Source organism: Somniosus microcephalus, chromosome 4 (genome assembly GCF_052327205.1).
Source record: "Somniosus microcephalus isolate GS21.2 chromosome 4, FLI_Smic_1.0, whole genome shotgun sequence".
Taxonomy (NCBI): domain Eukaryota; kingdom Metazoa; phylum Chordata; class Chondrichthyes; order Squaliformes; family Somniosidae; genus Somniosus; species Somniosus microcephalus.
This window is the reverse complement of record NC_140990.1, coordinates 62896449-62915875: the sequence shown is the minus strand read 5'-3', so window position 1 is coordinate 62915875 and position 19427 is coordinate 62896449. Positions and strand designations below refer to the sequence as shown.

Below are 19427 nucleotides of genomic sequence, written 5' to 3'. Positions count from 1 at the left end.
TGTGTATAAGAACAGACCACTTAAGCAGTTGTCAGTTGGAACAGACTCGAGAAGATCGCGCGCGAATCCACTGTACTTCTATTCTCCAGATTGAGGGAATTATCACCCGATCTGTGTTATGCAGCATCTTAATAAAGTTGGGAGAGACAATTTGTGGTCTTGTGAGCTTGATTATCTGGTATCTGAAACCCTGGGACTCCCGATCATTAGAGTCAACCTCAGTGTGTGGAATCGGATTCCCTGGTGTATCCCACCCGCTAACACACCAGAGTGTCAACATTGTGACTGCGGGGGGTCGATTCCACTGTTTCCGATGCCTTTAAGCACATCCAGGACTGAACCATGTTAATTCAGGCAACTGGGGCTTGTTAATGTTAAGAGCCCCCAATAACTGGGCTGGATTTAACGATTATTCCCTGTTCTCTCAGTACTAGTGAGCAGAGAGAAGCTGATGTTGTAGAATCATGGAGCACAGTAGGATGCCTTTCGACCCATCGTGCTGGTGCCGGCTCTCTGAAAGAGCAATGCAATTAGTCCCACTGCCCTGCTCTTTCCCCACAGCCCTGCAAATTTCTCCCTTTACTATATATCCAATTCCCTTTGGAAAGTTACTATTGAATCTGCTTCCACCACCCATTCAGGCAGTGCATTCCAGATCATCACAATTCACTGTGTAAAAAAAGTCTCTTCATTTCCCCTCTAGATTCTTTTGCCAATGATCTGAAATCTGTGTCCTCTCGTTACCGACCCTCCTGCCAGTGACAACAGCTTCTCCTTGTTTGCTCGATCAAATCCCCTCATAATTTTGAGCACCTCGATCACAGCTCCACTTAACCGTCTCTGCTCCAAGTTATATTGCCATTGTTTTGTGAATTGTTGCTGTGATCGAGGTGCTGGATGTCCGTGCCTGGAGAAGGGGACATTCTATCCTCATGAGCACCGAGTGTCAGCATCCAGCAATCTCTGGTCAGGGACTGTCTTTTTAAACTGCCTCACTTGAGGTTTTTGACTCCCTGATTTCATTATTAAACATTTCAGAGTTTTTGCAGAGTGACCAAGGCTGAACAGATAAATGTGAGGTATTACATTTTGGTAGGAAGAATGGGGAGGTCACTTATCACTTGGAGGTTGCGAGTCTAGGTGGGGTAGAGGAATAAAGGGATCTCGGAGTACAAATACACAAATTACTAAAAGTTGTGACACAGGTTAGCAAGGCCATAAAAAAAGCAAAAGCACTAGGGTTTATTTCTCGAGGGATAGAATTGAAAAGTAGTGAAGTTATGCTAAACCTGTATCGAACCTTGGCTAGACCACACTTGGGGTACTGCGTACAGTTCTGGTCGCCATATTATAAAAAGGATATAGAGGCACTGGAGAGGGTGCAGAGAGGATTTACAAGGATATACCAGAAATGCGAGGGTATACAGATCAGGAAAGGATGAATAGGCTGGGTCTCTTCTCTCTTGAAAATAGAAGGCTGAGGGGTGACCTAATAGAGGTCTTTAAAATTATGAGAAATGTTGATAGAGTGGATACAGAGAGAATGTTTCCACTTGTGGGGAAGAGCATAACTAGAGGCCATCAATATAAGATAGTCACCAATAAGTCCAATAGGGAATTCTGATGAAACCTCTTTACCCAAAGAGTGGTGAGAATGTGGAACTCGCTGCCACAGGGAGTGGTTGAAGTGAATAGTATCGATGTATTTAAGGGGAGGCTGGACAAACATATGAGGGAGAAGGGAATAGAGGGTTATGCTGATAGATTTAGATGAGGAAAGACTGGCGGAGGCTCGAGTGGAGCATAAACGCCGGCATGGACTGGTTGGGCCGAATGGCCTGTTTCTGTGCCGTATATCCGATGTAATCCTATGTCAAGTATCCCAGCTAGCTTAGCTCCAGGCACTTTAGCTCAGTGGGCAGCACTCTCACCTCTGAGTCAGAAGGTCGTGGGTTCAAGTCCCAGTCCAGAGACTTGAGCATAAAAATCTCGGTTGACACTCCAGTACTGAGAGAGTGCTGCACTGTCAGAGGTGCCGTCTTTCGGATGAGATGTTAAACTGAGGCCCCCGTCTGCTCTTTCAGGTGGATGTAAAAGATCCCGTGGCACTACATTGAAGAAGAGCAGGGGAGTTCTCCCCGGTGTCCTGGGGCCAATATTTATCCCTCAATCAACATCACTGAAATAGATTAGCTGATCATTGTCACATTGCTGTTTGTGGGAGCTTGCTGTGCACCAATTGGCTGCCGCGTTTCCGACATTACAACAGTGACTACACGTCAGAAGTTCTTCATTGGCTGTAAAGTGCTCTGGGACATCCTGAGTTTGTGAAAGGCGCTATATAAATGCAAGTCTTTCTTTCTCAGCAAGAGGGCGAGTGTCAGTGGTTGGAGGGAGGAGCTCAGTGTTGACACTGGGTGGACACAGACAGATTGAAGCTAAAAGACAGAGAATGCTGAAGTTTGGAATGGTAACACCCAAAGTCAGGAGATGAGCCCTTTGCCTAGATAAGGGTGGTGGTTGCCAAGAGACCTACAGACCTAATAACACTGCAAACTGCTCAGGCAGCAGACTTGTTGCAACATGTGAGGTCACAAGTGAGTTGGTGTCCAGACAACAGAGCCTTGGGCATTCCTGAGAGACAAACTGGTCTGTAACCGGGAGAACAGGTTAAGGCTCATTGGAGGTGTTAATACAGAGTCAGCTTGGGGATGGGATGATCAATGACTAGTGGATAAGAACAGAGAGGCCTAGGTGCAGCCCCAGGCAGTTGAATAGTATCAAGATAGAAATACCAACAGAAAATGCTGGAAACACTCAGCAGGTGAGGCAGCATCGAGGAGAGAGAAACAGAGTCAACATTTCGGGTCGAGGACCCTTCGTCAGAACTGGAAAAAGTTAAGAGAAGAGAGATTTTAAAGCAGGGGCAGGGACAGGGAGGAGGGGAGGAACGAACAAAGGGAAGGTCTGTGATAGGATGGAAGAACAAAGGGAAGGTCTGTGATAGGATGGAAGAACAAAGGGAAGGTCTGTGATAGGATGGAAGAACAAAGGGAAGGTCTGTGATAGGATGGAAGAACAAAGGGAAGGTCTGTGAGAGGATGGAAGAACAAAGGGAAGGTCTGTGAGAGGATGGAAGAACAAAGGGAAGGTCTGTGAGAGGATGGAAGAACAAAGGGAAGGTCTGTGAGAGGATGGAAGGCAGGAGAGATTGACTGACAAAAGGGAGGGTGGTGCGATGCAAAAGGAGAGGTAATGGGACAAGTTAAGAAACAAAAGATGGCTCTAGATGAGGTGTGAATGATGATGGCAGCAACATTAACAGCTACCGTGTGAGAAACAAGAGAAAAATATTAAAATATATAAAGAAATACAGGTTATAGTCTGAAATTGTTGAAATCGATGTTGAGTCCAGAAGGCTGTAAAGTGCCCAATCGAAAGATGAGATGCTGTTCCTCGAGCTTACGTTGAGCTTTGTTGGAACAGTGCAAGAGGCCGAGGACAGAGAGATCAGAGTGGGAGTGGAGTGGAGAATTAAAGTGACAGGCGACCGGAAGCTCAGGGTCACGCTTATGGACTGAACGGAGGTGTTCCGCAAGGCAGTCACCCAATCTGCGTTTGGTCTCCCCAATGTAGAGGAGACCACATCGTGAGCAGCGAACACAGTATAATAGATTGTATGAAGTACAAGTAAATCACTGTTTCACCTGGAAGGGGTGTTTGGGGCCCTGGACAGTGGGAACGGAGGAGGTAAAAGGGCATGTGTTGCATCTCCTGCGCTTGCACGGGAAGGTGCCGGGTGAAGGGGAAGGGGTGTTGGGGTGATAGAGGAATGGACCAGGGTGTTGTTGAGGGAGCGGTCCCTGCAGAATGCTGAAAGGGGAGGTGAGGGGAAGATGTGTTTGGTGGTGGGATCACGCTGGAGGTGGCGAAAATGGCGGAGGATGATCCGTTGAATGTGGAGGCTGGTGGGGTGAAAGGTGAGGACAAGGGGAAACCTATTGAGTTTCTGGGAGGGAGGGGAAGGTGTGAGGGCAGAAGTGCGAGAGATAGAATGGACACGGTCAAGGACCATGCCAACCACAGTAGAGGGGAATCCTCAGTTGAGGAAAAAGGAAGACATGTCGGAAACACTGGTATGGATGGTGGCATCGTCGGAGCAGATGAGATGGAGAAACTGGGAGAATGGAATAGAGTCCTTACAGGAGGCGGGGTGGGAGGAAGTGTAGTCCAGGTAGCTGTGGGAGTCAGTGGGCTTATAGTAGTTGTTGGTCAATAGCCTATCCCCAGAAATGGAGACAGAGAAGTCGAGGAAGGGAAGGGAAGAGTCAGAGATGGACTATGTGAAGGTGAGGGAAGGGTGGAAATTGGAAGCAAAGTGAATGAAATGTTGTAGTTCAGGGTGAGAGCAGGAAATGGCACCAATACAGTTATCAATGTACCGGAAAAAGAGGTGAGGGAGGGGACCTGAGTAGGACTGGAACAAAGCTAGAATGCAGGTACAGCAAGCAATAAGGAAGGCAAATGGCATGTTGGCCTTTATTGCAAAGGGGTTGGACTATAAAAGTAAGGAAGTCTTGCTACAATTGTACAGGGCCTTGGTGAGACCACACCTGGAGTACTGTGCTCAGTTTTGGTCTCCTTATCTAAGGAAGGATATACTTGCCTTGGAGGCAGTGCACGAAAGTTCACTAGATTGATTCCTGGGATGAGAGGGCTGTCCTATGATGAGAGATTGTGTAGAATGGGCCGATACTCTCTGGAGTTTAGAAGAATGAGAGGTGATCTCATTGAAACATACAAGATTCTGAAGGGGATTGACAGGGTAGATGCTGAGAGGTTGTTTCCCCTGGCTGGAGTGTCTAGAACTAGGGGTCACAGTCTCAGCATAAGGGGTTGGCCATTTAGGACTGAGATGAGGAGGAATTTCTTCACTCAGAGGGTTGTGAATCTTTGGAATTCTCTGCCCCAGAGGGCTGTGGATGCTGAGTCTTTGAGTAAATTCAAGGCTGAGATCGATAGATTTTTGGACGCTAGGTGAATCGAGGGATATGGAGATCGGACGGGAGAGTTGAGGTCGATGATCAGCCATGATCTTATTGAATGGCGGAGCAGGCTCGAGGGGCCGTATGGCCATCTCCTGCTCTTATTTCTTCTGTTCTTAAAGAATGATCCACATATCCCACGAAAAGGCAGGCATAGCTCGGGCCCATGCAGTTCCCATAGCAACACCTATAATTTGGAGGAAGTGAGTGGAGTCAAAGGAGAAGTTGTTCAATGTGAGAACAAGCTCAGCCAGGCGGAGGAGGGTGGTGGTGGATGTGGACTGGTTGGGCCTCTGTTCAAGGAAGAATAGGAGCACCCTCAGGCCATCCAGGTGGGGGATGGAGGTGTAGAGGGATTGGACATCCATAGTGAAAAGGAGATGGTTGGGGCCAGGAAACTAGAAACTGTTAAAGTGGCAGAGGGCATCGGAAGAGTCATAGAAACATAGAAGATAGGAGCAGGAGTAGGTCATTTGGCCCCTCGAGCCTGATCCACCATTTAATGAGATCATGGCTGATCATCCAAATTCAGTACCCTGTCCCTGCTTTCTCCCCATATCCCTTGATCCCTTTAGCCTTAAGAAATATATCTAACTCCTTCTTGGATATATTTAATGAATTGGCCTCAACTGCCTTGTGTGGTAGAGAATTCCACAGGTTCACCACTTTCTGTGTGAAGAAATTCCTCATCTCTGTCCTAAATGGCTTACCCCTTATCCTTAGACTGTGACCCCTGGTTCTACACTCCCCCGCCATTGGGAACATCCTTCCTGCATCCAGCCTGTCTAGTCCTGTTAGAATTTTATAGGTTTCAATGAGATCCCCTCTCATTCTTCTAAACTCTAGCAAATATAAGCCTAATCGACCCAATCTCTCTTCATACGTCATTCCTGCCATCCCAGGTATCAGTCTGGTGAATCTTCGCTGCACTCCCTCCATGGCAAGAACATCCTTCCTCAGATAAGGTGACCAAAACTGCACACAATACTCAAGGTGTGGCCTCACCAAGGCCCTGTACAACTGCAGCAAGACATCCTTGTTCCTGTACTCGAACCCTCTCGCTACGAAGGCCAACATACCATTTGCCTTCTTAACCGCCTGCTGCACCTGCATGCTTACCTTCAGTGACTGGTGCACAAGGACACCCAGGTCTTGTTGCACTTCCCACTCTCCCAATCTATTGCCGTTCAGATAATAATCTGCCTTCCTGTTTTTGCCACCAAAGTGGATAACCTCGCATTTATCCACATTATACTGCATCTGCCATGCTTCTGCCCAATCACCCAACCTGTCCAAATCATACTGGAGTTTCTCGGAATCCTCCTCACAGCACACACGCCCACCCAGCTTTGTGTCATCTGCACACTTGGAGATATTACATCTAGTTCCCATGAATGTAGGTAGGAAGAGACTGGACAAGGGGTGAAAAAATAGAGTTGAGATAGGAAGAGATAAGTTCCATGGGGCAAGAAGAGGCTGAATTGATGGGTCTACCAGGGCAACCCTGTTTGTGGATCTTGGGAAGGAGGTAGAAGCGGGCTGTGTGGGGTTGGGTGTCTATGAGGTTGACAGCCATGGAGGGAAGATCTCCAGAGGAGATGAAGTCAGTGACAGTCCTGGAAACAGTGGCTTGATGTGGTAGTGGGGTCATGGTCCAGGGGGAGGTAGGAGGAGGTGTCAGAGAGTTGGTGTACAGCCTCCGCACGGTAGAGTTCGGTTCGCCAAACAACAACAGCACCACCCTTGTCATCAGGTTTAATAACAATGTTAGGGTTGGATCGGAGAGAATGGGATACTGCAAGCTCAGAGGGAGGTAGGTTGGAGTGAGTGAGGAGAGCAGAGAAATTGAGACACAATGTGGACACTCTGGTGTGTCAGCGGGTGGGATACACCAGGGAATCCCTTTCCACACACTGAGATTGACTCTAATGATCGGGAGTCCCAGGGTTTCAGATACCAGATAATCAAGCTCACAGGAACACAAATTGTCTCTCCAAGCTTTATTAAGAGCGCTGCATAACACAGATCAGGTGATAATTCCCTCAATCTGGAGAATAGAAGTACAGTGGATTCGCGCGCGATCTTCTCGAGTCTGTTCCAACTGACAACGACTTAAGTGGCCTGTTCTTATACACAAGCTTGGTTACTGCTCAGGAAATGGGATTGTTTGGACCCGTCTGTTGACCGCCTCCTGAACTCCTGCTAATTCAGGGAATTTAGTCCATCTGTGACCAGACTATAACCACAAGCCCGTCTGGTTATCACACCTATACGGTCCGTGAGGTTATTATTAGATTCACACCCAGACATTGTGCCTTCACTTGTCTGGCACTTCATCCCATAACACGGGCACAGGGGCTCAGTAATGTTTCATTCATCAGAAAAAGACAAAGTACAACAACATACTGGTCAGCTTAACAGAATCTCATCATATTTATGGGGCCATAAATATAATCATCACTAATAAATCCAGTAGTGAATTCAGGAGAAATATCTTTACCCAGAGAATGGTGAGAATGGGGAACTCGCTACCACAGGGAGTAGTTGAGGTGAACAGCACAGATGCATTTATGAGGAAGCTACATGAGGGAGAAAGGAATGGGAGGATATGTTGATCGGGTTAATTGAAGTAGGGTGGGTGTGGAGCATAAACACTGGCATGGACCAGTTGGGCCGAATGGCCTGTTTCTGTGCTGTACATTCTATGGAACACCATGAACAGTCAAATCAAGGGAATCATCAGCACAACAGTCTTAAAGATTAAACAGCAGTACAAGAATTTATAAAACATTCATCCATTCCACGTTCATGTCACCCCAGGGCCCTGCGCTACAGAACAGTGTGAGCTCGCTGGTGTGTCAGCATGTTGGATGACTGAGTGAATCCCTTCCCACACACGGAGCAGGAGAACGGCCTCTCCCCAGTGTGAACTCGCTGGTGTCCTTTCAGATCTCTGGACCTTTTAAACCTCTTCCCACAGTCAGAACATTTAAAAGGTTGCTCATCAGTGTGAACTCGCTGGTGTGTCAGTAGGTTGGATGACAGCGTGAATCCCTTCCCACACACAGAGCAGGTGAACGGCCTCTCCCCAGTGTGAGTACACTGGTGTGTCATCAAATTGCTGGAGCTTTTAAACCTCTTCCCACACAAGGAGCAGGTGAACGGCCTCTCCCCAGTGTGAACTCGCTGGTGTTCGAGCAGAGTTGAGGACTGAGCGAATCCCTTCCCGCACACAGAGCAGGTGAACGGCCTCTCCCCAGTGTGAACTCGCTGGTGTTCGAGCAGAGTTGAGGACTGAGTGAATCCCTTCCCACACACGGAGCAGGTGAATGGTCTCTCTCCAGTGTGAACTCGCTGGTGTGTTCGCAGGATGGATGTCTTAGTGAATCCCTTCCCACACACAGAGCAGGTGAATGGCCTCTCCCCAGTGTGAACTTCCTGGTGTGTTGTCTGATTCTGAGAGCTTTTAAAGCTCTTCCCACAGTCAGAACACGTAAACGGCCTCTCATCGGTGTAAATTAGCTGGTGTTCCTTCACAGTCCCAGAGCGTTTAAAGCTCTTCCGACAGTAGGAACAGTTAAACGATGTCTTGTCAGTGTGAACAAGCTGGTGTCTCAGCAGGTGGGATGGATAAACAAATCCCTTTCCACACACGGAGCAGGTGAACGCACTGTCCCCAGTGTGACTGTGCCGATGAACTTCCGACGCAGACGGGGAACTAAATCCCTTTCCGCCGTCCCCACCTTTACTCGGTTTCTCCCCGGTGTGACGGTGCACGTGTCTCGCCAGGTCAGGCAATCAGCTGAAGGCGAGTCCACACACGGAACACGTGTGCGGTTTGTCAGCACTGCGATCGCTGCTTTCTCCTTCCATATGCAAAGGCCAATGATATTCAGGTCCTGATCAATCGAGTGACTCTGTCTGATCCTGACGTGATGTTTGGTTTGAGCTTCCTGCCTATAAATGCTCCACTTCTAAAACCCTGTAAAAGGAGCGTAGAAAGGGGTAAGAGGGAGAATATTGTCTCATGTCGCCCTTTCCCAGCCCAGGGGCAGTGAAGCTGATTTTCAGGCCCCAGCTGCTGCACAGGTTGGTTGAAAGGATCAATAGTAATGGCGGCTGCAATCCCCACAAGCCTCCACGCTCCAGAAAGCACGCCGGCCGCTGCGCTAAGTTGTGGCTGACCCCGCGCATGCTCCCCATGGCCCCGCCCTCTCCTGCTCCACAGGTGCCCGGCCCGCACCGCGCATGCTCAGCACACACCCTGGGCCCGTCAATCATCCTCCCCCGTGCCTGCGCGCTGGGCCCCTGAGCTCCAGGCTGCCGCGCGGGGCTTTCTTTGTAAAGTCGGTGTTGGTTAAGAGCCGCAATCAGTGAGGGAAAGTGAGTTTTCCCCCAGATCCGACTGAGATCAGAGGAGGGGAGAGAATAAAGGGGAATCCAAACCTGAGAGTCCGAGGGCTCCGCAGGCACCGAATGGAGCGACTTCACTCAGGCAGAGCCGGAGAGCGCCTCAGGGGCATGTGACAGTGGGTAGCCGTGATTGACGTGTCCGCCAACCAATAGGGAGAGAGATCGCGGGAGCAGTGGGCGGGCGGCGGGTGACGCGCACTGGGACGTCCTGATGTCATAAAAGGTGCAGGCGTCATGACGTCATGCACAACTTGGTTTTCTGTGTGGTCGAGAGCAATGATTTGGGCTTGAATGTAGGAAGTATGATTAAGAAGTTTGCAGATGATCCAAAAATTGGCCGTGTGGTTGATAATGAAGAAGAAAGCTGCAGACTGCAGGAAGATATCAATGGACTGGTCAGGTGGGCAGAACAGTGGCAAATGGAAATCAATCTGGAGAAGTGTGAGGTAATGCATTTGGGGAGGGCTAACAAAGCAAGGAAATACACTATAAATGGTCGGACACTGAGAAGATCAGAGGAGTGTATGGCCGCAGATCCCCGAAGGTAGCAGGACAGGTAGATAAGGTGATTAAGACGGCATACGGGATACTTGCCTTTATTAGCCGAGACATAAGATACAAGAGCAGGGAGGTTATGCTTGAACTGTATAAAACACTAGTTAGGCCTCAGCTAGAATACTGTGTGCAGTTCTGGTCACCACATTACAGGAAGGATGTGATTGCACTAGAGAGGGTGCAGTGGAGATTTACAAGGATGTTGCCTGGGCTGGGGAATTTTAGCTATGAGGAAAGATTGGAGATGCTGCGGTTGTTTTCTTTGGTACAGAGGAGGATGAGGGGAGACTTAATTGAGGTGTATAAAATTATGAGGGATCTAGATAGAGTGGATAGGAAGGACCTATTTCCCTTAGCAGACAGATCAATAACCAGGGGCCATAGATTTAAAGTAATTGGTCGGAGGTTTAGAGAGGATTTGAGGGGAACTTTCTTCACCCAGAGGGTGGTGGGGGTCTGGAACTAGCTGCCTGAAAGGGTGGTAGAGGCAGAAACCCTCATCACATTTAAAAAGTACTTGGATGTGCACTTGAAGTGCTGTAACCTACAAGGCTACGGACCAAGAGCTGGAAAGTGGGATTAAGTTGGATAGCACTTTGTCAGCTGGCACGGACAAGATGGGCCAAATGGCCTCCTTCTGTGCTGTAAATTTCTATGATTCTATGAGTGAGGGAGTCTGGGGGTCAAGGTCGACTGACATTCCGTGCTGACCCTTGACCTCCCTTTCCCCCGCTCCCCAGGATAGGTTGCACATTCCAGCTGCACACTGTGGGGGAGCTCAGCTGATCCCGGCCTGGGATGCAGTTGGGGGAGACTGCAGTTAGCCTCAGTGCCCTGGGCTCCTGCTACTGATCACTGTCCAGTCACCCTGGCAGTAAAGCCTGAGTCTGCAAAGGTGGCTTGATTTTGTCTGTGATGCCCCCCAAGGTTGAATAGGCTGCCAACAATCCCTGCACACCGTCACACTTTGGCCACTCGGAGGGGCACTCGAAGGCAACCAGTGACTGTGGGACTGTATCCCAGCAGATACCCACCCTTCACAATAGAGGGAGGGAAACTTGAATGACAGTTTAAAAACCTAAAAAGGGCAGGGGGAGTTCTCCTTGTGTCCTGTGGCCAATATTTATCGCTCACCCAACATCACCAATACAGATTATCTGGCCATTATCACACTGCTATCTGTGCGAGCTTGGTGTGAGTGAATTCACTGCCACGTTTCCTGCCTGAAACCCTCATCCAAACATTTGTTACCTCCAGACTCGACTGTTCATGTCCTAACTCGCACCAAGTCCCGTTCACCCTGTGCTCGCTGACCTACATTGGCTCCCGGTCCAGCAATCTCATCCTTGTTCTCAAATCCCTCCATGGCCCTCGGTCTCTCCCTATCTCTGTAACGCCCTCCAGCCTCACAACCCTCCCCGATCTCTGCGCTCCTTGATATATGATGATCAGCCATGATCTCATTGAATGGCGGAGCAGGCTCGAGGGGCCAAATGGCCTACTCCTGATCCTATCTTCTATGTTTCTATGTTTCCCACCCCTCCAGCCAAATCCTCTGGTAGTCTCATATCTTGTCCTGTCATTAATTCATAGGGGGTCGACGTCACTGGCTTGTTGAATCAAAGACAGACCCAATAATTGAAGTCAAAATGGTTTATTCAGGCCTGGGGCGAGCTTCTCGTATCCCAACAAGAGTCCCACCTCCACTGAGCCTCTCAAGATCCACACAGTTATACACGTTTTGCAAGCCCTCCCTCCTCAGAGATCCAATCGATTTAAAAGTCTATACATTAATCACTATCTGGGAGTGTCTAATTCATACAGAATAACCTATAGGATAAGTTTCATTTCCCCATGATGGAGTCATGCAGGTCTGCTGATTTCTTGGAAATGAGTCATCCCCCTTTCTGGCCCCTACTAAGTTTCGTTTCTCCAGAAATGGGTCATGCCAGTGTCTCCTTTTGTAAGTTTCATTTGTCTAAACTGGTAGGGTCATTTCTGCAATTAAACATACAAATAATTAGTACACTTCATCTTTAAACATTCTGTGGCTGTAATTGAGTTATATTAAACATGCCCTGTTATGCTCAATTTTAATATCTTACTTCAAACAGGAAGGCAGATTATTATCTGAATGGCAATAGATTGGCAGATGGGGAAGTGCAACGAGACCTGGGCGTCCTTGTGCACCAGTCGCTGAAGGTAAGCATGCAGGTGCAGCAGGCGGTTAAGAAGGCAAATGATATGTTGGCCTTCGTAGCGAGAGGGTTCGAGTACAAGAACAAGGATGTCTTGCTGCAGTTGTACAAGGCCTTGGTGAGACCACACCTTGAGTATTGTGTGCAGTTTTGGTCACCTTATTTGAGAAAGGATGTTTTGCCATGGAGGGAGTGCAGCAAAGATTCACCAGACTGATATCTGGGATGGCAGGAATGACGTATGAGGAGAGATTGGGTCGATTGGGCTTGTACTCGCTGGAGTTTAGAAGAATGAGAGGGGATCTCATTGAAACTTATAAAATTCTAACAGGACTGTACAGACTGGATGCAGGAAGGATGTTCCCGATGATCGGGGAGTCCAGAACCAGGGGTCACAATCTAAGGATAAGGGGTAAGCCATTTAGGACAGAGATGAGGAGGAATTTCTTCACCCAGAGAGTGGTGAACCTGTGGAATTCTCTACCACAGAAGGCAGTGGAGGCCAATTCATTAAATATATTCAAGAAGGAGTTGGATATATTTCTTAAGGCTAAAGGGATCAAGGGATATGGGGAGAAGGCAGGAACAGGGTACCGAAATTGGATGATCAGCCATGATCTCAATTAATGGCGGAGCAGGCTCGAGGGGCCGGATGGCCTACTCCTATCTTCTATGTTTCTATGAACCCCAGGACCAGGCCCCTATAGGGAATAGATATGCAGATCTAGCCGCAAAACTAGCTGTGGAAGACATGCAACCAGAGGACGCGTTCAAAAACGAAATAAATATGGTCATGATAGTCAGTGGGGTACAGGAAGTGAATATAATGGAGCTACAAGAAAATACTAGTAAAGAGGAAAAGGAGAAATGGAGACAAGCTGGCACGCAATTACAAGATGGAATTTGGAAATGGGGCCCATGTAACCAGGTGGTGGCACCGGAATGTTGTCGACAACAACTGATGGCGCTATACCATGGTGTAACACATACTGGCAGAAGTAACATGTTGCACCTACTGACACAGTACTGGTGGTGGCCATTGATAGGTCGGGAAGTAGCGAAATATTGCCACCGCTGTATAATATGCACAAGAATAATGTAGGACAGAGATGTAGAGTTAGAGGCCCTGGGAAAACTTGCAAATTGACTTTACCGGCCCCTTAGCGCAGGACCGGGGGAAGAAATATTGCCTGGTTATAATTGACCAGTTTACCAGGTGGGTGGAAGCCTTTGCCACCTGAGATTCCTCTGCAAAAACAGTTGCACTAATATTGGCTACCGAGGTTATACCCCATTGGGGAGTGCCTCTGCAAATTGACTCAGACAACGGCACTCATTTCACCGGCAAAATAATGAATGTAAGCTGCTACATGTGACACAAAAATATCACATACCATATCACCCCCAAAGCTCGGGGATGGTAGAAAGAATAAATAGGACACTGAAAAACGCTCTGACAAAAGTCATCCAAGAAACAGGGAAGGGATGGTCGGAATTGGTCGGAATCAAGAGACAACAAAAAGACATTAGTACAACATTAGAGGAAACTCACCCACTTCCTTCTATTTTGATAATTGAGGATCAGGATGGTCGGGGACTTTGGGTGCCTCAGTGATACAAGGCATAATGATATTCCTCATGATTGTTATTACGATATATTGTGTATTTTTACTGCTCCAGTACCTCTGTACCAGAATGAGTAAGGCCGAAATTGGTGCAGTGAAAGAAGTCGAGCCTGAGGAGAAGCAGGTAGCAAAGTTAAGAATGGAAAACTCCCCCGTCTCTCCAAGGCAAATGGTGTAAGACGTGATATGAAGCCCTGAAATTATGAGGGATTAATTGGGCATGGTAATTAAGGACCGGGCCGGCCAACCGTAAGATGGAGGTGGCAGAAGGAGGGTGGTGAATGAGGATTGGTGAGTGATGACAGTCTCTAATTGGCACGTCACACACCCAATGCGGGAATGAGGGACAAGCTTGAGCAGAAAGCCTAAACCATTAATGCAGGGTCTAAGGGGCCCCGGGAATGGTTACACCGGAAGGAGTGCATAAAGGAAAGACCACCCTAAAGGAAAGCCCACCATACCACGGGGGGGAAGTCGGCCTCCAAATTGATAGGATATATACATGTATAACCTAGACTGGTAGAAGGCCAGGGAGTGCACGCTTTGGCAGACACCAGGAAGTGGAAATACATGTTGACCTGTTTTGGAACAGTTGTCCAAAAGGTCAAAAGGGGGGACTGAAGTAAGATATTAAAATTGAGCATAACAGGGCATGTTTAATAGAACTCAATTGCAGCCACAGAATGTTTAAAGATGAAGTGTACTAATTATTTGTATGTTTAATTGCAGAAATGACCCTACCAGTTTAGAGAGATGAAACTTACAAAAGGAGACACTGGCATGACCCATTTCTGGAGAAACGAAACTTAGTAGAGGCCAGAAGGGGGGATGACTCATTTCCAAGAAATCAGCAGACCTGCATGACTCCATCATGGGGAAATGAAACTTATCCTATAGGTCATTCTGTATGAATTAGACACTCCCAGATAGCGATTAATGTATAGACTTTTAAATCGATTGGATCTCTGAGGAGGGAGGGCTTGCAAAATGTGTATAACTGTGTGGATTGTGAGAGGCTCAGTGGAGGTGGGACTCGTGTTGGGATACGAGAAGCTCTCCCCAGGCCTAAATAAACCGTTTTGACTTCAATTATTGGGTCTGTCTTTCTTTCAACAAGCCAGTGACGTCGACTTTGTATATCACTTAGTCCGTACTTTGGGGGCTTACATCACTGTTTTTGCCACCAAACTGGATAACCTCGCATTTATCCACGTTATATTGCATCTGCCATACATCTGCCCAATCGCCCAACCTATCCAAATCATACTGGAGTTTCTCGGCATCCTCCTCACAGCACACACGCCCACCCAGCTTTGTGACGCCTGCAAACTTGGAGATATTACATCTAGTTCCCTCATCTAGACCATTTATATATATTGTGAATAGCTGGGGTCCTAGCACCGATCCCTGCGATATCGCTCTATAATTCTTTAAAATAGGCTTTGCTGACTCAGCAAACCTCATTTGCTTTGCTGTTTTTTGGCTGACTAAATAAAAGTTTTTTTTGGCTGCATGCAGGTATTTAATTGAGTTAGTTCATGCTTGCTGTCAGTCCTGGCCCTGGTCCCGCCCATTCCTGCACCTCATTGGCTGACACCGCTGTCAATCGACACTACGGGGGAAGGGAGGGTGATTGACAGGTGACGATTGATAGAAGCGCCTACCCGCGCTGTGATTGGTGCAGGGGAAGGCAAGTGGGCGTGTCCAGGTGCGGCCCACGTGGGGGAGTCAAAGGTTGGCTGGAGCGCATGCGCAGCCCGCCTCGCACCGTTGGGAAGCTTTTCAAAGCTTTTTTTTTGCGAAACAAATTCAAAAAACTCATTAATTCCCCCAACATCCTCCCCTCTAAAGTGCGATTATTATTATTTTTGTTTTTCCTCATTTGTGTGAGGTGTCTTTTTTTTAACCTGGCGGTGGCGTGCGCCGGTCCTACCGACCCCTTGGCATTGCGTGCTGGCGTCAGCGCGTAATCGGTGGGGGTGATTGACGCGAGGCATCTGCCAATCAGGAGCACGGAGAATGCTGGGAGGACCGAGCGGGCTGACTGTCCTCCAACCAATAGCGGCGCGGGAGGGGGGCGGGGCCTCAGTGGGCTGCGGGCCGCTTTCCTGCTTTCATTGTCTGCAGGAGCTGTTAAAGGGAAGGGGAGGAGGAGGGTGGAAAAAAATCAAGCTTGTGAGAGTTTATTCCTTTGCATTACCTTTATTGCAAGGCTATTCATCAATTGCATTGATTTAAAAGTAAGTGAACCTTTTCTCTTTTCGACTTTTATCCAGAACAAAGAGCCCTGGTGCTGTGAACATTTTGATGGGCAGCCACTTTTAAAGGGGCAAAGACCAGCATTCTTCCTCCACTCTCTCTCTCTTGTGAGTATTTGTGGTGGGTGAGAGGGGGGGGGGGGGTGGGGTGAGTCAAAGGGGACTGCGGCTCCTTTTCAACAATAAAAATTGCTTGGCCATTTAAAGAGGAATGGGTGCCCCCCAGGTATTTAAAGGGGCAGTGCCTCTCTCTGTATCATGTAAGAGCAGGGAGGTTCTGCTTGAACTGTACAAAAACACCAGTTAGGCCACCGCATGCAGGAAAGATGTGACTGTGTGCTCGAGACGGGAGATTTTCGAGGATGTTGCCAGTACTAGAGAATTTCAGCTACAAGGAAAGATTGAATACATAGAAACATAGAAGATAGGAGCAGGAGTAGGCCATTCGGCCCCTCGAGCCTGTTCCGCCATTCAATGAGATCATGGCTGATCATCCAAATTCAGTACCCTGTCCCTGCCTCCTCCCCATATCCCTTTAGCCTTAAGAAATATATAAGTACAGGAGTAAACAAGTCTTACTCCAATTATATAGGGCCTTGGTGAGACCACACCTGGAGTACTGTGTACAAATTTGCTCTCCTTACCTAAGGAAGGATATACTTGCCATAGAGGGAGTGCAATGAAGTTTCACAAGATTGATTCCTGGGATGGCGGGACTGTCGTATGAGAAGAAATTGAGTAAACTAGGCCTGTATTCTCTTGAATTCAGAAGAATGAGAGGGGATCTCATTGAAACTTATAAAATTCTAACAGGACTAGACAGACTAGATGCAGGAAGGATGTTCCTGGTGACGGGGGAGTCCAGAACCAGGGGTCACAGTCTAAGGATAAGGGGTAAGCCATTTAGGACAGAAATGAGGAGGAATTTCTTCACCCAGAGAGTGGTGAACCTATGGAATTCTCTACCACAGAAGCCAGTGGAGGCCAATTCACTAAATATATTCAAGAAGGAGTTAGATATATTTCTTAAGGCTAAAGGGATCAAGGGATATGGGGAGAAGGCAGGGACAGGGTACTGAGTTTGGATGATCAGCCATGATCTCATTGAATGGTGGAGCAGGCTCAAGGGGCCGAATGGCCTACTCCTGCTCCTATCTTCTATGTTTCTATGCCTTAAAGGAGGATAGCGAGGCGGAGAGGTTCAGAGAGGGAATTCCAGAGCTTAGGGCCGAGGCAACAGAAGACACGGCCACTGATGGTTGAGCGATTATAATCAGGGACGCTCAAGAGGGCAGAATTGGAGGAGCGCAGATGTCTCGGGGGGGGGTGGAGGGGGGGTTGTTTTCTTTGGAACCGAGGAGGCTGAGGGGAGACCTGATTGAGGTGTATAAAATTCTGAGGGGCCTAGATCGGAAGGACCTATTTCCCTTGGCAGAGAGGTCCACAACCAGGGGGCATAGATTTAAAGAAATTGGTCGGAGCTTTAGAGGGGAGTTGAGGAGAAATGTTTTCACCCAGAGGGTGGTGGGGGTCTGGAACTCACTGCCTGACAGGGTGGTAGAGGCAGAAACCCTCATCACATTTAAAAAGTACTTGGATGTGCACTTGAAGTGCCGTAACCTACAAGGCTACGGACCAAGTGCTGGAAAGTGGGATTTGTGTGGATAGCATTTAATCGGCTGGCACAGACAAGATGGGCCAAATGGCCTCCTTCCGTGTCATTATTTTTCTATGATTCTATCGCGGGGGCCGGGTGGTTGTGAGGCTGAAGGGAATAACTAAGATAGGGAGGGGCGAGGCCATGGAGGGATTTGAAAACAAGGATGAGAATTTTGAAATCGAAGCATTGCTTAACCGGGAGCCAATGTAGGTCAGTGAGCACAGGGGTGATGGGTGAACGGGACTTGGTGTTGAGTTACGACACAGGTAGTTTTGGATCACCTCAAGTTTACATTGGGTGGAATGTGGGAGGCCAGCCAGGAGTGTGTTGGAATAGTTAAGTCTAGAGGTAACAAAGGCCTGGGTGAGGGTTTCAGCAGCGGATGAGCTGAGGCAGGGGTGGAGACGGGCCATGTTACGGAGGTGGAAATAGGCGGTCTTTGTTATGCTGTGGATATGTGTTCGGAAGCTCATTTCAGGGTCAAATATGACACCAAGGTTGTGAACAGTGTGGTTCAGCCTCAGAGAGATGTTAGGGAGAGGGATGGAGTCAGTGGCTAGGGAACAGAGTTTGTGGCGGGGACCGAAAACAATTGCTTTAGTCTTCCCAATATTTAATTGGAGAAAATTTCTGCTCACCCAGAACCGGATTAGAGATCGTGGAGGGGTCGAGAGAAATGATGGTGAGGTAGAGCTGGGTGTCGTCAGCGTACATGTGGAAACTGACGCTGTGTTTTCAGATGATGTCACCAAGGGGCAGCATTTAGATGGGAAATAGGCGGGGCCCAAGGATAGATCCTTGGGGGACACCAGAGGTAACGATGCGGGAGCGGGAAGAGAAGCCGTTGCAGATGATTCTGTGGCTACGATTAGATAGATAAGAATGGAACCAGGCGAGTGCAGTCCCACCCAGCTGGACGATGGTGGAGAGGCATTGGCGAAGGATGGAGTGGTCAACCGTGTCAAAGACTGCAGACAAGACAGGGAGGATGAGGAGAGATAGTTTACCTTTGTCACAAAGGATGTCATTTGATGAGACTTGATTTGACTTCAGGGCCAAGTCAGTGAAGTGGATTGGGCTGTTTCTGGCCTGCTGGTTATTGTGGGCATGGCTGGACACCAGTGGGACCGGCACTGCCCTGTTTGTTCTTTGAGGCAAAATTAGCCCAAAAAGTTCCTGCTTCCCCCCTTACCCTTTCTGCACTCCTTTTACAGGGTTTTAGAAGTGGAGCATTTACAGACAGGAAGCTCAAACCAAACATCACCTCAAATTCTGACAGAGTTACGCGATTCATCAGGACCTAATTCAATCGCTCCTTTAATCTGCTGGCACCCCCGTGAGTTCACACTGATGAGAGACCTTTTAAATGTTCTGAAAGAGCTTCAGAATCTACAAATACCTGAAGTGACACCAGTGCCTACACACTGGGGGAAACCCGGGCCCCGTGTGTGGAAGGGATTCACTCAGCCATCCGCTCCGATGATACACCAGCAAGATCACACGAGGGTGAGACATTTAACCCGCTCCGTGTGTGGGAAGGGATTAATTGCACCCTCCATGCTACTGAGACACCAGCTTGTCCACACCGATGAGAGACCTTTGACCTGCTCCGTGTTTTTGAAGTGATTCTCTCATTCTGCCACCCTCCTGAGACACCAGCTTGTTCACAGTGA

The 19427-nt window shown here is 48.3% G+C and overlaps 2 protein-coding genes across 2 annotated transcripts in view; both read right to left on the bottom strand.

Annotated features, from left to right (window-relative positions):
• LOC147119043 (uncharacterized) overlaps nt 1-19427 on the bottom strand; it is a 453069-nt gene that overhangs the window by 214433 nt on the left and 219209 nt on the right. The gene's annotated exons all lie outside the window — the stretch shown is intronic.
• LOC147119047 (uncharacterized) overlaps nt 1-19427 on the bottom strand; it is a 230851-nt gene that overhangs the window by 201386 nt on the left and 10038 nt on the right. Inside the window, 2 exon segments of the mRNA XM_085984018.1 lie at nt 7918-8479; nt 8732-8826. Of these exon segments, the coding sequence (XP_085840144.1) occupies nt 7918-8479; nt 8732-8826 (657 nt within the window).